The sequence below is a fragment of the Spermophilus citellus genome (assembly GCF_964194105.1).
Source record: "Spermophilus citellus genome assembly, chromosome: 2".
Lineage (NCBI taxonomy): Eukaryota > Metazoa > Chordata > Mammalia > Rodentia > Sciuridae > Spermophilus > Spermophilus citellus.
In genome coordinates, this window is record NC_138183.1 from 53,397,513 (window position 1) to 53,415,791 (window position 18,279).

The following is an 18,279-nucleotide window of genomic DNA, read 5'->3' on the forward strand; positions in this document are numbered from 1 at the left end:
TGTGATTAGAACAACAGTACTGGTACCTTGTAGCTGTTCATTAAGTTATTTGTATTTTTTGTTGTTGGGTTTTTGTTTGTTTGTTTTGTTTTTGTTTTTGTAACAGGCATTGAACTCAGGGGCACTCAACCACTGAGCCACATCTATGGCCCTATTTGGTATTTTATTTAGAGATAGGGTCTCACTGAGTTGCTTAGTGCCTTGCTTTTGCTGAGGCTGGCTTTGAATTCATGATCCTTCTGCCTCAGCCTCCTGAGCCACTGAGATTACAGGCATGTGCCACTGTGTCTGGCTAAATTTTGTATTATTAATGTTTTAAAATATTATTAAAGATTAAGAAACAGACTGGGGAATTATGGCTTCCCCTGTTTCACAGCTAGTTAATGGCAACCCACGAGCTTGGAATCAAGCAGGTTTCTGCATGCCAAGTTTCAGTTCTTTACATTATATCAGGCAATCTCCCCAAAAAGAAAAACACAACTCGTCTTCTGTTATCTGAAAGATTCACTTACCCAAAATACTTTAACTCCAATAACTAAATTATTATGGTCTATCATAAGTGAAAAAGCTTGAACTGTGCAACTGTGCATATTCCTGGGGAATCTAATCTCAGACCTATTTCAAAATCTTATATTTACATGTGTTTTATTCCAAGTATTATTATTATTTGGCTATTACCTTTGACTGTGGAACATTGGTAGAAATCTTTAAATGAACAGAATGCTTTGGTAGGTGGAGAATTACAGATTTCTGAGTAGAATGCACAGAGGTGTAAAGAGAAAGAAGTAAAAGAGCAAAGGCTCTTCCTGAGATGTTCCAAATTTAGTATTTGGTGAATTGAGGGATGAGGCAGTATATTTGCCTATACATGAATGAGACAAAAAAAAGAATAAGAGTTAGTGATTTATTTTCATATTTTTCCTACTCTAAGTGGTTGGTGGTTAAAGAGACATCATCCATTTAATAACAAGGTTTTTTGAGGAAATATTATACCATGATTAACATACATGCTGATTATAAAATGCACAAACCTTAAGTGTTAAAATATAAAAACTCCTGTCTCAGAAAGGAGAAAATAGTTACAAGGTGGTACTTAGAAATGTACATATGAATGAGGATTATTGTACACAGGACCAAAGAGGAGAGAGGACAGAAATGAAATTTAAATGCGGGGGTGGGGGGCACCTGAAGAAATGAGAAGCTTGGTGCCAACTTGAGTCATGGGTACATCAACAAGCTGAGAGGCTCAAATTCTGTTATGAAAATTTTATGCAAACATATAAACTACAAATGCAAAAAGAAAGTCTGGGTGACTCGTATAATTTTAAACTCCCTTGTTTCTTGGTTGCAAAGAAACTTCTCTATGGTATCCAAAAATAAATAAAAAGTAGATTATATCATTATTACTATCTCTCAAAAAAACTCCATATTCAAAGCACATAGAAATAATTTACATAATCTTCCCACATTTTCTTTCTCTCAAAATTTTTCCTTTCTTCTCTAAGAACCCCAAACTCTGCCCTCTAATTCAGCCTAATCTAAACCATCACTCTTATTCCTCTGCCTCTTTCTTCTCATTCCTACTTTTATTTTCTTATTGTTGCAAAATCATCATACATCCAAATAATGTCTACAATGCCCACGTATGATTTCAAAAGGTTTTAAAAATGAACACCTGTGTACCTTCACTGGGCTTCATATTTTCCTCTACTCCTATTTTCCTCTGCAATATGTGAGTTGCATTATATTGAATTTCATGTCAATAAATAGTTGGTTTTTTTACATATAGTTTTAATACATACAATGTGAGTTTTAGAAATTGATATTAATGAAATATAACTAATAAAAGCTTTCTATGACTTCCCTCTTTTTCCTCCGTTTCTGAGATAAAACCATGTTGATAAGCTTTGAATATCTCATTGAATAAATGTACCACAACTTACTTATCTAGTTTACTGCGGATAGAAACTGAGGTTGTTTACAGTTTAGAGTTATTAAGAAAATTGCTATATGAATATTATTCTATACATCTCCAGGATGCATATGTCATTGCCTATGAAGGGCACAATATTTGGGTCATAGAATATGGGCATGTTATTCTGTATCTAATAATTCTAATATCTGCACTGAGGGTTTATTTATGTATTTATTTTTTGCTGACTATATTTTATGAGGGCTTACATGGATTTACTGAGTCTTGATTGTGACTCAAGTCCCTGGGAGTTTTATCTCTGAGAATTATTTAAGATCAGAGATTAAATTGTACTGTATGAGAAAGGACTGGGATTTCTACCACCCCTGGGGCATTAACGATGTCCATTCACTTTAGCCTAAATTGTCATCTGAGCTTTTATTTGGAGCCCATGTCTGTGTTTATTACGAGGTGTCTTAGAATTATTCAGAGTCAAAGTGAAGACAAGAGTAAGATGCCCCTCTGCCGTGTGGTTTTCTCGAGGAGAGGGCTGCTATTTGGAAGGGTAGGGGGCTCCCAGCTTTCAGAGTCTCCATTCTGACCTCTTGCTCTTCTCTCGCTCGTAGGCTTTGTCTCTTCCTCTAGTCAACACATGGCTATCAGAGCTTTGCAGAAGGCTGCTGCCCATGGATTCATGCTTTCACTCATTTTTTACCTCTTTCATTTCCTCTTTCAATTCAGCTTAGACATGCATTAAAAATATGATCTTAATATTTTACTCAACATCTTCAGGCATTCTCTACCTCAGGCATTTAGACCATATTGCTGGAAATTGTGTTCCTCTTTCTTCTTCCAATCCTAATTCTTTTCTCCTCTGTCGCTAGTTTCTAGAGGCCACCTCTGCATCCTCTTTATCTTGCTTTTCACTTCCTTCACCTATTCCTTCTTTAATTTTTATCTCTCATCTGTTCTTGAACCAAAGCTGCTAGGTATTACTCAAGGGCATCTAACATGTTAGAAAAGAGGAGTTGTCAGCTCTGATTCTCTCCTTCCTCAAGCACTAAGTAGGAGTCTATGTGTCAGTTTACCAATCTGGATTCCCATAAGCACCCTTGCAAGACTTTAAAGGTCATCCATATTGTCTGCAGTTATGTGCCAAGTTCTATGGTAAGTGGTTAACAAGCATTCCTTCCTTAAATGTGAAGCATTGCCTATTCCTATTTTAAGAACGAGTAAACCAAACCGCAAAAAGTTAGGTCATTTAATTGAAGGTTGCACAATTTAGGAGAGGGAAAGTAAAACTGAATATTCATCTGACTTCTAAACCCAGGTTCTACCCTTGCTCCCAGGCTGCCTCCCCAAGAATTAATTATATCCTGTATATGTTGGTCAGCTTATAATAGGCAAATAAGAAATTGGATTGCACACACAACTGAGTTTATGATTGTTTACTTAGGAGAGAATCAGAAGAATCTTGTGAGCTGTAGCCAACACTTTGAGGCAGGAAGCCTGATGCATGAGTAGGTGGGAGTGGTATGATCTCTCAGTACCTCAGTTTCATAGAAAAGTACCAACTTTCCTGGGAAGGAGATGGCTGGGACTCTGAGACAACCACATTGGGATGTTCTTGGTCTCATTACCAACTCTTTGTTGCCAGTATTACTTGTGCCTATGAGGCTAAAGAGTGGAAACTCTACTATCATTGATACCAAGTGGCTAGCTTGAGACCTTTGTTAGGTAGAAAGGTAAGAATTTAAATGTCAACATTAGGCTTATTTGGTTTATTTTCCTTTGGTTACTTGGCTTTTTTTTCTTCTATTTTAGCTCTGTTATAACAATCAGCACTTTGTTAGTTTCCATGATTTAAGTTTCAGTTATTGACAATGCAATAACCAGGGCAATTTCAGGTTATGTATAACTACCAAGAAACTCCAGTATCAGCATTTTGGTTAACTTAATTTCTAATACACAATTCACTTGGGGAAGCAAATGCTGATTTATCAGCTAGAACTACTCCCAGGGGGGCTTTACCTTTCTTCTTCCATCCAGTCATCATGACACTGAATGGCCTTTCTCCCTGATTCTAAATTTTGATGATACTTAGGGATCTAATCATTTAGTCTTTAGTGAATTGCCGGTAAAATGTCAACTCCTTAAGAATTAGAGCAGAAAGCAAAGAACATTTTGCTGTTCAGTACACTTCTCTCCAAATAATTAAATCAAGTTGACTATATGAAATGTGAGAGGAGTGGACCCTGGGTAAAAAGTTAATTGTTAAATTTTTCATTTCCTGAGCTGGCTTATGTTCAATCGAGCAATTATTGTGCATTACTGCAATACTAGAAATATTTGTAATTTCTAAAGATTCATAATATATTTGTTCTAACATATTAGGCACCTCATCAGATCTGAATTTTTCCTTTCCCCCAACTACTTCTAAACTGATTTTGTATCCTTCTGTATGTTCCAGAGTTAGGTGAGTAAAAAATGTTCATGTGCTTCAACTCATCTGTATCAGCTATATCTGGGAAAGACTCTTCAGCCCATCAGTGTTGAAACTGTCACCTTCTGTTTGAATGAAGTTTCTTAGAACAAGGAATTTCAAATGGTAAGCACAGTTGATGTCCAGGACCCACATTTTCCTAGATTCATTGTGTCTGACAATCCTTCTACCCCATCCATTTCCAGATGTAACACAACCTTGACCTAACAGAACCGTTCCCTCCAGGCACAACAAGTCTTTTATGTTTCCCTTCGATCCCAAACAGAGGGCCTCTCCTAAGCAGGGATTGGAAATTGTGCCAAATTGCACATAATTGTGCATGATGAATTTGTAATACAGGCTAAAACTTGCTGGGAACTCAGCTGAGACCACCAAATTCATTTAGTTGGGTTTGGTTGGAGGCCAATCCTTTATTCACTAACCTACAAAGTCTCTGGAGCTTTTATTTGCTCACAAAAATATCTGAATCCAGCACTAGAATCTTTCTCTGCACGAAAACTAAATTGGTTTGATGTTGTTTCTCATAGTTGTGCTCCTTGAAGTACTCCAGGGGATTAAAAGTTGGAAAAGAGAAGTGGTTTTGGAGCATAGCACAAACAACTCTAGATGCTGAAAAATTAAATTTCCCCTATTATTTGCTTTAAGGAGCAACACATCGTTAAGTTCAAAGTCATAAATGGAAGAACTTACAATCCCCTCCCATCAAATCCTGCAACCACAGACATTTATCAAAAAACAACTTCCAATTTCAAAAAGAATCATAAACATTAGATATAATGATCAGTAAAAAAGCTGTTGGTGAAAATTGGAGTATATCAAGTAAAGCACACTAAGAGGAAATTCACCAACATTTTAATAGCAGTTATTTTGGGAGTAGAATGATTATAGATGATTTCTCTGTTCTTTTCTCTATTTTCCAAATTTTCTATAATGTGACTTTAATACTCTTTATAACAGAAAAATACACTTATTGGAAAAGAACCCTAGATATTTTGCAGATGGTTTCGTTTCTTCTCATGCCATTCACATACTGCTGTAAAATGTAAACCTGTCGACAGTCGGACTAGCGTGGGCACCCACATTTAGGGGAAAAACAATACCATCTTGTATTTTGTAAAACTCCTGCATTCCACAGGGCTCCAAACACATTTAACAATCTTCATTTCATGGTTCCAACATCATTTTTTTCTGAGATATGTTTCTTAACCAATTGTTAACTCCTGGGATTTCCTCTTATTGAGATTTACTTATACTTATTTGATGATATATAATGCTGAATAGGGGAAGTTTACAAATAGATTTTGTTTTCCATTTCCCTAAGGGAAAATTAAAGGGTCAGGATTATGCCCAAGATCTACTATCCACAGAACAAATAGGAAGGGATAGCTCTCTCCTGCCACTCATATTTGTGTGTTGATTGGTGGGCATTGGTATGATTTCTCATGTTAGATGTTGGAATTTTCAAGACATATTCATAAAGTGCAGTGACTGGTATTTTGTATAATACTTTGTTGCCTTTCCTATAATGCAGATTATTTAGAGTCCCTGTTCCCATACCCTGAATTAACTAGTAATGCCCTCCCCTCCAGTCACTGGGAAAGCAAAAAAAATCTTTCCATTAATTTATGGTTGGCTCTCTTTTGTCATTATTAACATAGGGTACCTCACTTATTTACCCCAAAGAGTGAAATGATATCAATACTGCTGGCTCAATCTTCCAGAAAAGGGAACTGAAGTTCAGTGAGTTCAAAAATCTTACTCAAAACCTCATACTTATCAAATGACAGAATCAGAGCTAGAACTCACATTTCTGACTTCCTACAACCCAGTGCACTGAAACCATGACAGGGCTGTTGAAACTAGTTTCTTACTCCTTCAACATGTTTTTGTGTAGCTCCTAAGTCACAGGTTTTCAAATTACTATTGCTTCCATTTTGCTTCCATTTCAGTTCAACTCAGTCTGGAGTCAAAGCAAATGACAGATGAGCAGAAAGAGGCAGCTGCCAGGGGATCAGAAATATAGAGTGTATCTTAGGAAAGCTACGCCACCACAGGAGCCTTTTGTGATAGGTAGGATCCTAGGAAGCAACAACTGGCTTTCCCTCTGTGAACAACCGCGCTACTACAAGTTACTTCATCTTGAGCACTAATCAAGTGCCAAATACTTTGTTAGATGTTTTCATCTGTAATCCGCACAATAATTTTGGAGGATTGACATCATCATCATCATCATCATTATTGCAATAGAGCTGAAGAAACCGAGGCTTAAAGAGATAAAGTGACTTTTTCAAAGTTGTTTAATAACACTTCAGCCCAGATGCATCCAGTGTCAAAGCACAGTTTGTGAGGGGGACATTGACCCTCTGGAATAGGGACTTTGGTCTGATGGATATTTTAAGAAGGAACATCCAACACCCCATAGAAAGGTTTAAAATAGTATGAATCATGATGAATATATATATTCACATTCAAGATGGCTAATGGCTCACAAAAGATGAAACAAGAACTGAAAGCACAATTTTTGTGCACATGAAAGTTAAACTTGTAGTCCCTTCCCTTAAAAAGCTGTGAACACTGGCAAGGACCCTGATCCATATAACTCCCTGGTTAGTAAGAAGCCACAATTAGTAACCATTCTTTGTGTCAAGAATTTTCCTTACTCTTTGTCCTCCTGTAATGTGGCACTATTTCAGGGAAGAGAAGTACATTGTGAATCTGGACGCCACTGGTGAATGATTTAACTGTGTGATTTTACCTCGAAGATGATGGGTGCCAAATGTTCTTAAGACAGCATCAGATTCGGGGTGCAAAGGAATGGAGAAGATTGAGGCTGAAGAATCGAAAAGGGCCTAGAGGGAGGGAAGGAGGATAATGTTCACACAACATCTCCCAACAAGTCAGCCCGGGACCAACACTAACTTCATATTAGAAAATTACTCCAGCTCAGTGTGTGCACACCCATGTGTTTGCATGTATGTTATATAGTTAAATATAGTTATTAGAAAAATGAAATTGTGATGAGTCCATCTTTACCTAAATTTACTAGTTAAGAGCCTGGCAATACATCTGCTTGAAGTATGGACTCTTAGAAGCAGAGGGTGTATGTGGGGGGCTCCAACTGTTTGAAGTCATAGAAATTTAATACATCCCTGTGACTCAAATGTCTGCTTTAGGCAATTACAATAATCCCTACTAGTCAGTGTGATATTGGGAAACAAATTCTTAGTTGTCCTAATTGAAAACATATGTTCATACAAAAACTTGTATACAGAGGTTCATAGCAACAATATTCATAAGAGCCAAGATATATAAACAACCCAAATATCCATTAAATAATGAATGGAAGAACAAGCATGGTATATGCAGATGATGGAATATTATTTAGACCTAAAAAGTAATATAGTACATTCTATTATGATGAAAACTTAAATTTAAACTTAAATTTAAATTTAAAAGGCACAAAAGGCCACATGTTGCATTATTACATTTATAAGAAAAGTCCAGAATAGACAAGGTCATAGATTAGTCATTTCTATGAGAGAGAGAGAGAGAGAGAGAGAGAGAGAGAGAGAGAGAGAGAGAGAGAGAGAGAGGAGGAATTGGGACTGATGTTTTAATGTGCATAGGGTTTCTTTTTGGAGTGACAGAAACATTATGGAATTTGTGGTTGCACAACATTATGAATATACTAAAATCACTGAATTTCACACTTTAAAACAGAGTTTTATATGAATTTTATTCTTATTAAAATGCAAAAAGAAAAAATCTTCATGGTCCTAATTTTCCCATCAAAGGAACAAAGAACAGAAAAACAACTGAATCAAATGACCATTTCCTGCAAGTTGTATCCTCCAGCATTTGGGGAAAAAAACTTGTGTGGTTAACTAACATTCATTAAGCTCTTCCTCAGGCCAGGCACTAGAATGAACCTAATATATTTCTCATTTAATTCTCACCCAATTCTAAGTATGTGTTGGTATTCACACTGAAGAAGACTTGGTCAAAGTCACAGGTTCAGTCAGTGGCACAGCCAAGGTTTGAGCCATTTAGGTCAACTTTAGTCCAAAGCTCAGTGCTCTTGATCATTATGCAAAATGGCCTCTCCGGAAAACAGGGTGAGGCAGAGCTTTTGATGGGGCAACAAGGAATACAATTTTTTCTTCTTTGAAGTCTAATCTATTGCGGGGCTATTCAGAGAGTTTGCCAGGGTGGGGAGGTCTCAGAGTCTGAAATGATAGGAGCATCATTCTACTAGAACAATAGATTTAGAGATGGAGGGCGCATGACTGTGAATGAAAAGCCTCTTCATTTTCGTGTTTTCCTATTCTAGATCATGGAAAAACAAATCAAATACATATTCTACATTATAGCTGGCAATAATTATATTATTGAACTTTTGGCATTATATTTGACTACACTTAAAAACAAATACATAACTAAGGGATAAAATTCAGATGAAGAGGAACTAGATTTAGATTTTGAAATGTTATCATGGAAACATGAAATAGTAAAAACAGAAACTAAGCAATAAATGAAATCAACAAGAGAACAAACAAAAAATACTTCATCAATGTCACAGGAATGTTAACAGTAAATCTCTGGTTGCAAAATACCCCTGTAGAGCCCTAGGAAGCATTTGGGCATAACTAAAAACCCTAACCTTGAACTCTTTGCCCTCTGGGAATCCATAGAGCAGGGGAGATCAATCCTTGTTGCTTTAAAATTTTCTGTTGAAGTAAAATGGAATATGTTAATAATGCTACTACCAAGGGATTACTAATTATTGAACCTTAATGTATTTTTAATTAAAACTCTTTTTTTTAAATTAAAACTCTTAATCAAAACTTTCAGTTTCTTCAACAGGATTCTTCTGATTTAATAGAAAAAATAAGTACTTAGCTTGGCGTGGTCCTACGTACATTTTTTAATCAAGAGCCTCCAAAGGAGGTTTGTGATTAGAGCATACACTCTCGGGTCCTGTCTTTGAAAAAGCATTCTCTTATACATTTCAGACACCCAATAACTTTTTGCAAATTCAGAGAGAAAATGTCCCTGCGTGGCTGCCATGTGTGTAGGCTTGAGAGATGGGAGGCAATGACAAATTTGAGGCCTCTCAGCTTTGATAGTGTTGTTTAATATGCATTCAAAGAGCTCTATGTAAATAGTACTAAGAAATTGTTACAGGATCCAACCAAGACACGTTATTCTAGGAGAGGTGGATTTTTTTTTTAACTCACAGTAGAGCTCAGCACAGATGTCTGCAATGTGCATAGTATGTAAAAACTTTTGTGCTTTTCAGAACAAAAATTGATAGGTCACAGATCATTCATTTTCTCTGAGGCTAATTAGAAACTTGTACTAAACTCTCTATTCATTTAGATCCACTCTTGTTACCTCATCTCTCTGACCAGTTTTTTCCTTTCTTCCTAACCCTGAGATGTGTCAACTTTATCATTTTACCACCTCTGAAAAGTAGTACAAGCTGAGTACAGAAGATTTTTTTTTAAGGAATTGAGTAGGTGAATTCTTTGGGTGGAGATAATAGCATTTTTATTATTAGTAGTATTATTTTAATTTTGGGTACCCAGGGTGGAACCCATGGAACCCATGACCACGAAGCAATATTCCCAGTTATTTTTTTTATTTGAAGATAGGGTTTCACTAAGTTTCTTAGGTCCTCACTAAGTTGCTGAGACTAACCTTGAATTTGAAATCTTCTGGCCTCAGCCACCCAAGTCTCTGGGATTACAGGCATCCACCACCATGCCCAGAATTTTAAAATAAATGCCAGCATTTTAAAAATAAGAAACGTTACTTGATGTATTTAAGGAAAGGGAAAGAAACTAAGACTGATTCAAACGACCCTTTTAAAGTCTGGTGCTAAAGAGTATGCTGAAGATGGAAACTAACATTGATGGAATAAGTTCAGGAACACGTCTCTTTTTAAATTATTATTTGTTCTAATCAGTTAGACATGACAGCAAAATACTCTTTGATTCATTGTACACAAATGGAGCCAAATTTTTCACTTCTCTGGTTGTACCCAAAGTAGGGTCACCAATCATACATGTACCTAGGGTAATGATGATCATTTCATTCTCTCATCTTTCCTACCCCATGGCTTCCCACTTTGCTGCATCAAAAGAGGAACATATCTTTTTGAGGGGAATATTCACAGAGTGGTCTAAAACAGAATGAAGATTTAGATACTATGTATTTCTTATCAGTGTCTCTCTTTGACTCAACCCTCAAATTAAACCCCACAACTTCAAAATAGCTACAGAAATATCACACACTCTTATTTATATTTTAAAAAGCATTGCATAATTTCATTTTATTCCCTTTTTATTGGTTCTTTTTAGTTATATATCACATTGGGATTCATTTGACATAATTATAAAAGCATGAAATGTAATTTGTTCCAATTCAGTCCCCAGTACTTCCCCCTTTCCCTCCTCCCCTCCCTCCCCCATTCCTTTCCCTCTCCTCTACTGGTCTTTCTATTTACTTATAGCTTTTTTTTTAATTTTAGGAATTCTTCTTGCTATGGAATGACACTTGAGATGGAAGAAGGTACCACCTTCCATTTAGGAGCCAGTTTAATGTTTCGCTGGTAGGTCTAAAATATAACTATCAGGATATGCTGTCATTTGATTAGCCCACTTCAGATTTTTAATAAAATTTTAAAAATAATATACTTTATATTATACCTTTGATCATTGAAGAGTCAATTCTAGAAGTTCTAAATAACTGGAAATTTGTTCATTTTTATGGCATCACCTAAGAAAGGTGGCATCCTGGTACCAGATTACAAGGAGAGACGTAATCCCAGAGAAGGGAAATAGCAGGATGCAGAGATCTGTTCTATGAGGGTCACTCAGGCCCAGACTCTAAACCAGAGGTCTCCATTCTCATCTTTTGGTGTTTCCTGAACCCAGCATGAAGGAGGATGGGCAATACCAAAATGCTTTGTCCCATTCCCCCATCCAGTTATCTATTTATCACCCACCATGCCACCTGAGGCACAGATCATTCTCTCACCTTCTCAACTCCTGTGTTGTTTCTTCTCTGCCCTGAATCATTATGTCTTCCATATTCTTTCTCAGAAAATAATAATGAAATAGTGAATGTTATGTTACTTCAGTAATCTCGATGTGCTATGAGAAATGGATGCTTCTTTAAAAGACAATGAGACATCCAGGATAATAGCAAAGTTCCTGAACTGTCACTCCATAGGAAGATATCACTTATGGAGTGTGGAGTTAGCAGTTGTTAAAGAACCTGTCTAGTAACTTAACTGAATGCATGAAAAACAACCAGAGATAAGGAAAAAGGTAATATTAGTTCCCCCTTATCCATGGGAGATTTTTTTTTTTAAGATACTCAGTAGACATTGGAAGCTGTGGATAGTGCCAAGTCCTATGGATACTATGTTATTTCCTATACAAGGAAACCTGTGATTAAGTTTGATCCATAAATTAGGAGATCAGCAACAATAAGAAAATAAAATAGTTGCAACAATATACTGTAATAAGTTCTTTAAAAACATAGGAATTGTTTAGTTCTAGAATTTTTCAGTTAATATTTTTGAACCACAATTTACTGTGGGTAACTGAAACCACAGAATGCAAAATCATGTAGAAGGGAAGATTACTGCAGGTATGGTAATCTTTATTTCTACTATAAAAACTCTAAAAGTATATTAATAGATAATAACTCAATTAAATTATGGTATATCCACATAAGAGAACATTATATGGCTACTTTAAAAGGCAATATAAATATGTATTTATATGAGATAGATGTATATAATGTTGTGTGAAGGAAAACTGTAAAATTTGATTCTGTTTCAGTAAAAACTATAAATATCTATCTATATATATATAGAGAAAAAATCTGGAAATTCACTAAAAATCAACAATTTCCATTTTTGTGAGGTTAGATTATAACTTTTAGTTTTTCTTTATATTTGATTACATTTTCTTAATTTTTCTGTAGTATGCATGTATTAATTTTATAAACAGGAGAAATAGTAAGGGTATTTTCATTTTGAAAGAAAAGGAGATTGGATTTTATACACCTACGCACTCAGCCACACAAAGATGGCAACCACTGATTTATACCTTATAACCTGTGAAAATAAAAAAATATATGATTATGACTTTTCATTGCCCCCTGGTGGAACAATACAGTAATTTTATGGCCATCCTTACTAGCTAGATATTGCCTATGAACTATTTGAATCAAAAGTGATAACTTTATTACCAAGAACACACTTGTTCATATTCATCCTAAACTGAATTTTGGTAGATTAGGTCAGAAAAATCCCCTTGTCCTCAAATCATAGAATTTTCAGGGAAATGGATGGCATTAGAGCAGATTATGCTTAGTGAAGCTAGCCAAACCCTAAAAAACAGATACCAAATGTCTTCTTTGATATAATGAGAGCAAGTATGAACAGAGCAGGGAGGAAGAGTAGGAAGAAAAGAGTAACATTAAACAGAGACTTGAGATGGGAGGGAAAGGGAGAGAAAAGGGAAATTACATGGAAATGAAGGGAGACACTCATTGCTAAACAAAATTACATATAAGAGGTTGTGAGGGGAATGGGAAAATAAACAAAGAGAGAAATGAATTACAGTAGATGGGGTAGAGAGAGAAGATGGGAGGGGAGGGGAGGGGGGATAGTAGGGGATAGGAAAGGTAGCAGAATACAACAATTACTATTAGTGCATTATGTAAAATTGTGGATGTGTAACTGACGTGATTCTGCAATCTGCTTTTGGGGTAAAATTGGGAGTTCATAACCCATGTCAATCTAATGTATGAAATATAATATGTCAAGAGCTTTGTAATGTTGTGAACAACCAATAAAAAAAATGTAAAAAAAAAAAAACCAAAAAAAAAAAAAAAAGAAAAATCCCCTTGTCCTCAATAACAAAATTATGGATGTCCGTGTTCTTATTTAAAAAGTATGTAAGTAAAAGCTATTGATCCAGTTCCTCTGGGGTAAATTCATCAGAATAGGCTGTGTTAAACCTCAAAGCTTACTTCAGTTTTGGTCATTGAAAAGAAAGAACACTTGAATCCAGGTTGAAGGTTGAATTTATTTCATTTTAAATTAGATAAGAAAAAGTAAATACTTGGATCTATGTCTGGTACATAGTAAATAATATATAATATTAACCATATTATTTCTCCTTTTTTTAACCCAATAATAAGAAGCTGCAAAGAGCTGTAATCCCAGTGGCCTGGGGAGGCTGAGACAGGATGATCACTTGGAGTGAGGCATCACAACAGGGAACTGAGAATGTGGACTGATTTTTTTAGAAATGCCTATGGACACATCATGCTTACCCACAAGTCTATGCCTCTACAAGGTAAGGAATTTCTACCTTGTCATGGTTTATTTCTAACTTTATTAAGGACTGGTGGTGGACTTAGTTATAGCCTACCAAATATATATATTTGTTTATGTGTGTTAAATATCCCTAAGAAGATTCTTAAGAAACAAAATACATAACTGAGACTGCATACTGCCAGAGAAGTTGGATAATTGGGGAAAAGAGGAAAGCTAACTTATTTCTTCCTGTTTTTCCTTTTGTAACTTTCATTTTGGTTCCCTATGTATTTGTTACCTAATCAAATATAAAAACTTTTGAGGGACTTACAGGAAATAAAACTGTTTTAATATAGAGTACGTTTTTAGAGATGGCTAGGAAACAGAACAGCATATTACTCAAGTACAAAGGCACAGGAACATGTATAAATAAAATTATCCTTAGTATGTGGAATATAAAGGAAACTTAAAATGCAAGCCCTGACCTAAACTAATTGGCAGTCTAAAGAGAAGACATACATGGTGACTAGGGCTGTACTAGGATTCTGTGTCCACACACATGAGGAATCACCTGACTTTACGGGCATTTTTGGATACTGATCTGCAAGACGGGTAGAAGGAAGATTTGGAACAACATCCTTATAGAAAGGGTGCTCATATAGCATTTCCAAATCTTATAGTATCTACTTCTTGATCCATTTTTTCCCAAATAGTAAAATCTGCAATTCTATAAAATCTATTGTGCTTTCTTTCTTCTTCCAAAGCTTTCATCCAATACTAAGAGATTGCTCTTTAGCATTGTGTTAAGCCAATTTCTTGTTGCTATGACCAAAATACCTGACAAGAACATCATACAGGAGGAAAAGTTCATTTGGCTCACAATTTCAGAGGGTCAGTCTATGGCTGGCCAGTTCCATCACTCTGGGCCCAAGATGAGGCAGAACATCATGGCAGAAGGGTGTGGTGGAGAAAAGTTGCTCAGTTCATGGAAGCCAGGAAGGAGAGAGGGAGAAAGGAAGATGCACCCTTCCAGGGTATCCCTTAGTGACCCACCTTCTGCAGCATGCTCCACCTGTCTACTGTTATCACCTAGTTAGTCCATTCAAACTAGTATGTACCAAAATAGGTTATAGCTCTCATAATCTAATCATTGCACCTAAGAATATTCCTGCATTAAGGGGAGATACCTCATATCCCAATCATAACAAGTATTAATGTTTGTAATATGTTATTTGATTTCCATTCAAAGATACACTAAAGATAATAAGATAGAAACTATAACTATGTAAAAAAGAGAGAAAAATGCATATTTTGAACTAGATATTTTAAAAAGTTAAACCCTATCTTGTGCATAGATACGAAGACAAGAAATCCCACCTATTATTTTTCATAGCTCTAAAAGAAGCTATGAACACCCATGATGATATTGAATAACTAGAATATGACTGATATTTGAAACCATTCTCTGTGACTCTTCACTACCAAGTGAAATATAAAAGCTTATACAAATTTATTTCTTTAAATAAAAGATCTCATTTTTTTGGTGACAAACTTTATACCACAATGGATACTTAAGAGTATGGTTTCAGAAAGACTAGCATACATATTTTCACAGGGCAATAAATACAGTAAATATTTCTAATTAGATTTGACTGAGTCACAGGTTAAGAGGTTCTTATCCAGCATATCCAATGAGTGTCCAGAAGAAGAAAGAGCAGACAAGGTTACATTTAAGCTTTTGGAGAGGCTTGACCTTTATTTTAGTCAAAGAGTTCTTTCCTGTTTTGGTATAAGCATACTAAATATTTATAATTATGCTTTTAAGGAATACTGTGCTATTATATGTCAATATCCCCTAGCCCTTCCTGGAGTTGGGAACACATACTGTGAAGTATAACTTCTCTCACCGCATCCCCCAATACTCTCAGAATTAAATGTCAACGATTAAAAAAAAGTTCTTATTTATGCATTCCTCATCTGGTCAAAGATGTGACTAATCACACCTTACAAGTGAATCATTAAAACGTTGAGAAAACCATCACCATGCAGCTTAAACACCTTTGGCAAATTGTTTTTAAAAAATGAGGTCTGGACCACACACAGAACTTTTTTTTTCTTTCCTGGTCTTTCATCTTAATAGTTATTTTTCTCTCTTCCCAAGGAACCTGACCTGCTTTAAATCTTTCCCTGCCAGATGATGTAGTGTCTTGCATCACCTTATTAATCTAGATGCAAGGCATTTGTTTCAAACCAGAAAATCCTTGTTTAGGCTGACCACTTAATACTAAATGTCTCTTTACAATTTTAGTCATTTCAAAACAATAAAGTTACAAACAGAATAATATGTCCTATCCTGTTTATGTGAGACACAGTTTTTCCTCCATCACTAAAAGTCACACACAAGAAATTTAATTTCATATATACATCATATAATATGATGCTTTGCCAATCCTCCTCAGACGAAATTCTATCGAGTTCTTGCCACCTTTTCTTCTAATAGAAAAATCTGAAAATATCATAGTCTGAATTTTACCTTGAGACTAGTAAAATTTTCTTGCCAATTCCATAAAAGAGTGAGGTGGAAAACTGTTCTTTCCAGTTCACTCCTGTCTCTAATAATGTAAGGTCTCTGTCTGGCCAAAGTCAAAACATACACCCTCTTCAGGTGAAGGAAAGTGGAAATTCCAGAATTTGCCATTTTGTTATGATGGTTTCCAGTGTGAGACAATTAACGCCAAAACAAACTGCCCAGAACGCACTTTATTCCTGCAAATCCAGATGTGGATCAAGAATACCCCCCAACTTTCCGTTCTGGCAACTGTCTTATATTTCTAGACTTAAATTCCTGAGTTTTCGAAGAAGAAAGTTTTATTCTTTCTCCTCTTTCTTCTCAATGCAGACAATTCACCTTCACATTTATTTCGAACTTGGGGTGCAGGTTGTGGGGATAAGAGGGAAGAACTGGCCTTATGTTCCCAGGAGGATTTCTGAACTACGTTTCCATTTTTTTTTTCATTTGGGCCAAATTCCTCAAAGTATATAACTTTTTTGTTTTTTCCTTCTCCCTGCCCCCCACAGCAACAGCAGCCGCTCCTTCTCGTACACTCAGACCTCTTTGGGGCGTAGAAAAGAATAAAGCCTTTGTTCAGAGGTGCACAGCCCAGCACAAGTCTGGTCCACAGCCGTGGCATGAACAGCATTTTGTGGTTCTTACACACCTGGGGACCAGGTGGGGATGTATCAAAACAAACTAGGGCGGAGAGTGTGTGATGGGCCATTTGCAGCACTAGTTAAACCTCTTTTCAAATCTGCTCCCCTCCTCCAGCTCTTTGGGGGGTATTTTTTCTGGTTGTGCTGGGTCCACCTTATGCTGGCTAACACTTCCATTATGCTTTTTTGCCCTCAGGTCTAAGCTCAAAGAAAGTTTAAAAGTTCCTCTCAAACTAAATTTGGGCCCAGTGTATTTCTGAAAGATAAATTCTCTGAGGACTTGATGGTACAGAAATGTCCTCTGTTAAAACAACCTGTGACAGGATCATGGTTCATAGCCCTGTGTCTAGGGTTTGTCTTAAGCATGGTCATCCATGAATACCTGAATTTTACTTTGAATATATCCCAACTTGGTAGAATCAAGTACATGACTTATTAGGTTTAATTCTCTAAAGCTGGTAGAGGATTCAGGGAAACTAGAAGGGGCCCTCTTAGATGCCATACAATTCCATTTATTCTTGATTAAATTCTCCTAATAATACTTTGAGGTTCACCTTAGTCATTTAACAAAATAGGTAATCAAGGCCCAGCAAGGGTAAGGACACAGGTTCTGCCATCCAGAAAAATGCAGATGCAGGATCTGAATAGAGAACTTCCAATGCCTAAATCAACAGCCCTCCTTATGAGTGACAGCTACCTATGTTCTCTGGGAAGTCATTTAAATGAAAACATAAAGTCATGACAAGCAAAGCATGGCTGTTTACTGTTCTTTGTGATGTGACCTTGGTGTTTTTCAGGGTCACCTATGGAGGTAATCGTGATAGCCCTTCGTGTAAGTCTCGTTTACTTTGGGCAATTATTAGAGTATGGTCAGTGTGCTAGTTTAGAGAGCTGACTCCAGAGACTGTGTTCAAACCATGTCTCTACCACTAGTAAAGACATGATTTGAGGCATAGTGCTGAAATGCACTGTGCTTATCTTTCCTCAATTGTAAAAAATTGGTATAATAGCAGAACTTACCTAGCAAGGTCAATATGCTGATTAGATAATAAAATTAAACAGAATGACTGGCAATATATGCTCGATAAATTGTTGTTATCCTGTATCTACCCATCTATAAACTGGTATATTTTGTATCACTATAAAAGAATAATAATTAAATTTAAAGTAGCCTTATATATTTATACAGAGTATGTTTTTTTTTCTGTTAACAATTTTTTTTATTTTATTGTTGGTTGTTCAAAACATTACATAGTTCTTAATATACCATATTTCACAGATTGATTCAAGTGGGTTATGAACTGAACAGAGTAT

General features: G+C 36.0%; 1 protein-coding gene across 1 annotated transcript in view; it reads right to left on the reverse strand.

Annotated features, from left to right (window-relative positions):
• Positions 1–18,279, reverse strand: part of LOC308639959 (uncharacterized protein) — a 459,919-nt gene that overhangs the window by 13,712 nt on the left and 427,928 nt on the right. The window contains exon 6 of the mRNA XM_081278364.1: positions 7,171–7,264. Within this exon, the coding sequence (XP_081134490.1) occupies positions 7,171–7,264 (94 nt within the window). The remainder of the gene's footprint in view (positions 1–7,170; positions 7,265–18,279) is intronic.